The sequence below is a fragment of the Cyrtonyx montezumae genome, unplaced genomic scaffold, assembly GCF_038088225.1.
Source record: "Cyrtonyx montezumae isolate F1298 unplaced genomic scaffold, pur_monq_1.0 scaffold_10, whole genome shotgun sequence".
NCBI lineage: Eukaryota > Metazoa > Chordata > Aves > Galliformes > Odontophoridae > Cyrtonyx > Cyrtonyx montezumae.
In genome coordinates, this window is record NW_027071826.1 from 21,153,613 (window position 1) to 21,161,624 (window position 8,012).

The following is an 8,012-nucleotide window of genomic DNA, read 5'->3' on the forward strand; positions in this document are numbered from 1 at the left end:
CTCTATTTTAAAACAGTTCTCACCACCACAGAGGAACAGAGATCAGAAAAGCAAACTAAAAATGAAAGACTAATGGAGAAGATATGTGAATGCAGAGCACTTTCATGAGGACAGAACCAATACAGCTTAGGATTATTATTTTTTCCACTGCCTTTCTCCATGCACTTAAACATTTCTTTCCGCTTGCTCTGAGTGCTTCCTTCCCATGTTACTGCCAATGCTGCTGTTCTCTGTGAGACTTGCACTTAGTTCTTTGTATCTACTCTGGTCCCAGCCCAAACCAATAGCTTTCAGTTTGACGCTTTTCTCTACACAGCAGTACCATCCTCTTTCATTACATGAGACTTTAAAGCATTTAAGTATCACACAAGAGTGAGAGGTCTATCCCAGACCCAACAATGCCAACATCTCTCTGTGTTCAAGCAAAAGGGCTGGGCTGCTGGCTGGCCCAGTCGAAATAGACTGTGAGATGATACCATCATATCTTAAATACATGGTGCACTGGTAAAAAGAGATATTAAGTGTGTACTAAGCACCTACAAAAACAAGGGAAAATTTGGTCAATGTACAGGGATGCACTCAGTTTAGGGAGGACACAGCTTGTATCTCAATACAGCGAATAAAATCAATTGAATAAAAGCCCATCAATTCCCAGTTAAAATCTACCAGACTGTGGGTCCAGAGAAGGCAGCATACTGATGCAGACTTGATGGCTTTCCCCCAGCATTCCTTCTGGGGTACATGTGAAGGAGTTCACAGTTCACCAAAGGAATACCCATCCTTCTGCAGATGCAGGGATAAGAACCTTCTAATACCTCTGTGGTTCCACTCTCAGTCATAGTTGGACTACCACCAATAGTTAACTGAGAATGGTGAAACTCTTTCCAATGATCACAGTGTGAAAACAAAGAGGGAGTTTGGCATATTCTTGACCATAGAGTCCTCTTGTTCTGATATCCTTCTCCAAGCAATAGGATTATCAGGTGCAGTCAGAAAAAGGGCAAATAAAAACAGACTCTTGCACAAAGTCTTCTTTCCTAGAAGATCAAGGCTGTGAAGTCAGCCCAATATCCTACAAACAGGGTTCTAGCAAGAAGGAAAACAGGAGGGCAGGAAACAGGAAGGACCCTTATGCTGTCTTAGAGACATTCATGGCTTGACTGGACAGGTTAGAACCGAGGAGCTCCATAATCATCCGGCATCCTTTCAATATTGTATCTGCAGAAGAAAAGGAAAACCTATTAAGACAACCTACTCCATATTGTTCCCCTCTTAGTGAAGAAACAAGCTTACAGAAAGACTGAACAGCAAACACCTTTGCTGCATTTCTATCTGCAGCTCAGAAATTCAGGGAGAAAAATACTACCTCTGAGAAAACTAAAATGACTTCATATGGTTACCTCTGTCCTTCACCTCAGCCCCTCAGAGTTCAAGCATCAAGAAATCATCAACCCCAAAGAAGAAAAAAACATTTTTGTAAGAACTGGCTTAGGATTTAGGAACAGAACGACCATGGAGAATAAAATCCTGTCCATTCAACTTGTGATTCAAGAACAAAATGAGAAGGGGAAAAGAGGTTTTGAGGGAAATATTCTATGCCACCTTCTACTTAAAGATCAATTAAAACTATGTATTTATAGCAATTAGCTTCCTCGTTTTGAACATGCTTCTGTCTGCATTTTAGTAGACTTGGTATCTACTGGTAGTACACCTGCCTGCCACCGTCCCTCCCATCACACTTGAAGACTTTGGCCTTTTTCTCTCCACGTCCTCATTTCTTTCCCAACCATGCTACCAAGCGTATCTACCATACTTTGAAAGGATTTAACGTAGGTTCTATGCAAGACAGAAGTTCTGAGTTGAACACGATGTCGAATGACTATTAACACACTGGATGACAAATGGATGCTCTGGAAACAAATTCAAGCAAGTGTTGTTACAGTATATTGCTGGTCCTACTGTATAGATCTATTGCTTTGAAACTGCTTCACTAACATACTGCCCAGTTGGTTTAGCTTTTAGCTAAGAAGCAAATTCAGTTTTTAAGTTGAGGGTATACAAAATTTCCAAATAGAACACAGAACAGGAACTTTTCCTTAAGAATCTGTAGAACACCTCTGTCTCCTGCTGCTGTGCAAAATGTATCTATGGAAACGCTAGCCTTAAAAGTTTTCCAGGTAAAAGCAAGTGAATTTGTGAACTGCAATAAAAGCAGGTCTGCAACAAGTCTCTATCCCAGAAGCAGCTATATTTTCACTTTTGTGCAAACACTAGGCACTTTACTATAACTTGCACTATAGACAAGGCAGTGGAGAAGTACACTGGAATAGAGTCCATGATAGACAGTGATTCTGCCTGGCAGCATTCCTTTCTGTCAGAAGTCTCTTACCTGTGCCTGGAAATATACATTATAGGCACTCCTGGAATTTTTCGTATTCTCCGCTTGAGCTCTTTATCCACTGTGGCTACTATATAACATTTGTGCTGAAAAAAAAGAGGCAAGCCTGAGTAAACACCAGTACAGAAGCCAAGCAAAAGCCTCAATTCAATTAGCTCATTTAAGAGGAGAGGGTTAGCTGTCACTAGTGAGGCATTTCTAGGACCTGTAAAGAATTCCATAACAGATTAGTAATGTCATTCTGCTCATCAAAACAGATTCCAGAAAACATCCAAACACTGTCCAGTTTTTACAAGCAGCTTTCCCATCCTAGATGCTTTTTGATGCTGTCTTGTACAAGAGTGTTCGGGGAAGACTACATCCTCCCCTCCAAATAAACTTGTCCTAAGTATTGAAAATGTCTCTTTATAAGATTTTACAGGTAATTTACTGGAAACTTAAGTAATCAGTAATTAGCAGGGTTCGGGAATTTTGAGTGTGTTACCATAGTATGGGTAAATACCTGTGTGACTCTCTGTACCAAACAGTCATCTGCATAGGTTCCTTTATGCATACATGGCAAACGTTCAAACCGAGGGTCCTTAGCAATTCTGTGGGGAAATGTACGTGCAGCATCACAGCGATCAGACCAGAAGTGTAAAGTAATATAGCATGGAGCAACAGAGACACTCTTTTCTATGATATGCAGCATATTATCCTCTAAACAAGAGCTTAAAGCATTGAGCAAATGGTACATTCCAGTAAATTGAAATGACAAGCAAACAAGTAATGTAATGCAATTTGCCTGATGAAGTATTTCGTAGTTCTTTTAAATTGTTTTACAACCTCTCTGCAACATTAAGTTATTGGCTAGCAGAGAAAATCATTTGAAACAACACATCAAGTACTAGAAGAAATTCTAGAACTTGCCACTGATCTTTTGTACCATGCTTATAGGAACACTTCCCTTCTGAAGGGAACTTCAAAGATATTTAGGGGCTGCACTCAGATATTTTACAATTCAACAGCTCAAAATAAAGGGTAAAGAATAATACATCTGAACAGTAAACTCTGAGAGCACAAACCACACTAGACTTGTTTTGTAAAGATTACATGTCAACACAGTTCTACATTATCAGTACATGCTACCTACTGCCACAGGAATAACATGAGGCATTAAGTGGGAGATTCCAAAAGACCTGGGTATTTTCTCTCTTTACTTTTGTAAATTTCTACAATTAAAAAACAAAATATTTACAGAAAAAAAAATGTTATTGAGAAAGTCTCAGGGAAAAAAAAAAAGATTTATAGCTCAATATTGTACGTAGTATATAGGTTTTAAAAGTGATCCAAAACTAAACTCAGAACTGAATTCAGGAAGCCAGAGAAATAAAACCAAGTTCAAGACCTAAAATCCATTTGTACAAGAGCACTGCCATAGCAAATTTATTTCATCTCTTTATATTAAAATATGAAGTTCCAGAAGCAGAGAAGAATACCCTGCACATACCTTAATGCCACGCGATACCTCTGTCCTAGCTTCTCAATTTCAGCCATGACACAGTCTGTGATACATGGAATACCTACACACAAAAATGACAGCATTAGAAGGCTGTATTAGAACAAATCTGTATTTCTTTACAAACCTCAACAGCATAGCTCATAAAGTTATCTATCGTGAAAATGTAACCAACTGTCTGCAGTTTTAAACTTCTAAGAACTGCTAAAGATAAAAAGTGATGATATGTAAAGCCACTGAACAGCAGTTGGACAAATCCATGGGTGATTTATTTCTTTAAATACCAATGCTTTACTTTGTTGTGATTAGTATTTAAAAGCACTGTCTGTCTGAAGACAGAGATAGTCCCAAGGCTGCCATAAACCATCCCCAATGAGCTCTGTGATTATAGTACACATTTTATTAACTATTTCTGTTACCCTCAGCTAGCGCGGTGAAGCCAAATAGGTGCTTCATGGGCACACCATGGCACCGTGTGCTCCAGAAGCTACAAGTGAGGCAGACACTCACACTTGGCATAGAGACAATCCATCATAGACTGCACAAGGTCCAGCTTGGCCTTGATGGAGAAGTTGATGAAGTTGGTATCTACCAAGATGTGGTAAGGAGGCCCCAGCTGCGTGTTGTACTGGAAGAACAAACACGAGGGGTGCTGGGGGCTGTAGTGAAGAATACAAATCGGTTAACTGTGACTGACATCACACCAAATCCTACAGCGAAGGGGGGGTGTAAAGCCAACACCTTCCACAAGGCCGGCAGTGCAGCACTTACACCTCCCGTTCCTTGATGGCACTCGGATCTTCCTTCTTCTTCTTGGTGGGGGGCTTGGCCCGTTCTTTCTCGTTTCTGCAAGGAAGCACGCACACCGCTAGAGCAGGGCAGCATCGAGACCCGACAGGACCCCGCCCCGCAGAACGGGCCGCCAAGCTGCGGGGCGCCGCCTGAACCGGCCTAACATTGGACCGCACTCACATGCGCTGGTCGCGCAGGCTGATCATACGCTTCATCACCGCGTACTTCCGCGCCTTCTTTTGCTTTCCCTGCAAGGAGACACGGGCGCGGTGAGAGAGGCCAAACCCCACGACCAACAGCCCCCCAACCCGGCCCGGCCCGGCCCGCCTCACCATGCCGCCGCCGCTGCTACTGCCACCGCCAGCACACCAGCACTTCCGGCGCTGTCAATGTGCGCCACAGCGCTCCGCCCCTCCGGGCTGGTCAGATTGACGTCACTTCCGGCCGCCGGTAAGGGGGCAGTGGACTCGCTGCCCTGTCAGTGGGTTGCGTGGTAAGGGCGCTGCTGCTCTGGGAGCGGGCGGCACCTTGGGCTCGGTGCTGTGCGAGTGCTGAGGTTAACGTGCTGTGTCCGTTCCGCCTCTCTCTCTCTCTCGCTGCTGCCATAGCCAGGCTCGGGGTTGCCTCTCTGAGCTGGGGGCCTCCCGAGGAGCGGCGGGTGCAACCCTTTATGAAGCCCGCTGTGCTGGCGTTTTGCTGGGAAGTGGTGCCGTGCTGGAGGGGCTGTGCTGATGGACTTCGAGTAGAGCGGTGGGGATGGCGATACCTGTGCTTCTTCGGAGTGTCTGTGGCCCTCAGTCCTGCTAAGCTGAGCTTTCTGCTAACGGTGCAACTTGACCTGTAGCAGCCATTCTGCACAGGGAAGAAAACGCTTCTGGTGTTCTTGGATTTGGGGTGAGGTGCCTCTTATCTTCACTGTGGGTTTTGATGAGGTTACTGAAACCTGTTGGTATCTCCCAATTGTAGCCAGTTTCGTTTGGCACGCTGGTCATCAGATTAGCTCTGCAACCCCAACTAAACCTTGTGGGAGTTTCTTCCTGGTCCAGGAGAAGGGACAGCCCATGGGAGGTCCCTGCAAAACTTCACCTGCTTGGCCTGGGAGTGGCTTGCAGCCCTGGTGGTTGTTCACTTGCAATGGGAATTGCTTGAGCAGCTAAGGTCTCCTTTTTATGCTACTATTTTATACTATTTTATACTATTTTATACTATTTTATACTATTTTATACTATTTTATACTATTTTATACTATTTTATACTATTTTATACTATTTTATACTATTTTATACTATTTTATACTATTTTATACTATTTTATACTATTTTATACTATTTTATACTATTTTATACTATTTTATACTATTTTATACTATTTTATACTATTTTATACTGCTGGTAGTTCATTGGGGTTGCATGTAAGTGCATGTGTGACAAATGTCAGTTTTGAGGAGAGAGTAGCAGATTTGCTTTGCGGACACCCTTGTCACTGCCGTGGCTTTTGTCCTTGATGGCTGAGTCTGCCCTGTGCCTTTTGAGCTGACTCTTCAATCTTCTGTGAGTGTATTTAAAAGCCAAGTTCCTGTCAGCTTTTCTATTTGTCCTTCTGTGCATACTTTAATTAATCTGAAAAAATACCACATCTTCTTGCTTGAAGGAGAGTTGTCTTGTGCATGGTGAGTGGCATGAGGTGCAGCTGCTGTTGGTGGAGAATGTTTGTGTGTGTGGATAGAGATGTTCTGCCATAGATATGACAGGTGGGGAGTTACGTCCTCTTAATGATTATGAAGCAATACAAAATTGCAGAATGGCTTTTAAAACATTTTTAAACCCCGACTGGCTCTGTAGCTGTAGCCATGTGAATGTGGCATCACTAACATAGCTCCTGTGCACAAATACAGTGGTGCTGCTTCCTGGAGTTTGGTGTTGTGTTCCTTTGGTTTCACAGCAGTAGTGATGCAAGCTAAATTTATTCTTGTTACTGTTCTTGTTTTCCTTTCTGCCTCGAGAAATTGTATTAATGTTGTTTATCTTATGATTCCTGGCTGTCTATCCTAAGTGTGCAAGGACTTCTTGAGACAAACCACGATGAAGCTTTTCAAATCCCCATTTTCCATGTAGGTGGCATGAGAACATTATTTGCTGTGTTCTTAAATCCAGCTCACTGTGACCTGTAGGTCAGTTCAGCATTTTTCAGCCTGGCTACAATGGCACCTTCTTTTGCTGCTTTAATAAATTAGATTCCCAGGTTGTTAGCTGGCAGTTCTTAGCACCAATACTGTTTTAATTTATTTGTGTATGCTGCAGCTTATCTTGAATACCAGCTACTCACAGCTAGGAACTTTACCCGGGGAGCATCCTTAAAGCTGCTGCTGGCTTGTGTGCTTGAGGGAAGCCAACTGTGCCGTGCCTGTTTAATCTCTGCTGGTTGCTTGGCTTGGCACCTTGTCTGCCACTTCATGTGGAGATGATAGAATGAGAAGTGGCTGTGCTGACTGAGGGAGATGGCTTGGTGGATGCAGGAAATCATCCTGAAATCCTGCAATACCAACCAAGAGGCTTTTGTTGACTTCAGATATGCCTGTAGTTGGAATTACAGCACTTTTCTGCTGTTCTGGAGGGAGACTGTCAGTTGTGGTGTGTTCTACAGGAGGGAGTTATAGGTCGAGGCAAGGATGGTTTGGGTAAATGAACCCATGATGTCAGTTCAATGCTTTTTGGTGACCTGTAAAAGTGGGTTCTATAAGGTGCTGGGAGGGGGATCTCAGATCCCAAAGCATTGATAACTTTCTATGAAATTTCACTGGTGTGCAAGGAGGAATGCACCCATTTCACTGCCAAGCTGCTAGGGGACAGTTTGAAGCAGGCATCTGTAGCACAGGCAGGCAAGCCATAAAGACTCTGTACTCCATTGTTATCTTGGAGATATACTGTGAAATAACTTAAACATCAAAGAAATTGCTAATCTGTGATTCTTAATATGCAGAGGTAAGAGCTTATAAACCTGAAGCATTATCTAAGAGGAGAATAAGAACTTGTGCCCCTGAGGACTGCAGTGCTGTTCACTCAACCAGAGGAGAAAAGAAAATAGCAGAGTGGGTGGGGCTCTCCCTGAGATGTGGGGGTGGGAGAAGGCAGCAAGAGTCTGACTTCTGCAGCACGGTCAAAAACTTATCCATTGTTTTTCCAATGAGTCAGACAGCTTAGAGCCTGAGTGGAAGTGTGCAAAAGCAGTTTGCTTTTGATTATTAGGATGGAGAGAATTAAGAGCCATCTGAAGAGAAAGGTGAATGAAGGGGTATAAGTGAAGTAGTGAGAGCTGATGGAATGA

General features: G+C 43.1%; 1 protein-coding gene across 1 annotated transcript; it reads right to left on the reverse strand.

Annotated features, from left to right (window-relative positions):
* Nucleotides 1–632: 632 nt before the first annotated feature.
* Nucleotides 633–4,988, reverse strand: FCF1 (FCF1 rRNA-processing protein). Its single transcript, XM_065752584.1, has 7 exons — nucleotides 4,869–4,988; nucleotides 4,668–4,742; nucleotides 4,407–4,555; nucleotides 3,888–3,960; nucleotides 2,901–2,988; nucleotides 2,390–2,484; nucleotides 633–1,218 (listed from the first exon to the last, which is right to left on the reverse strand). The coding sequence occupies exons 1-7, from the start codon at nucleotides 4,901–4,903 to the stop codon at nucleotides 1,170–1,172; spliced, it is 564 nt and encodes a 187-aa protein (XP_065608656.1). The 5' UTR covers nucleotides 4,904–4,988; the 3' UTR covers nucleotides 633–1,169.
* Between the last annotated feature and the right edge of the window lie 3,024 nt (nucleotides 4,989–8,012).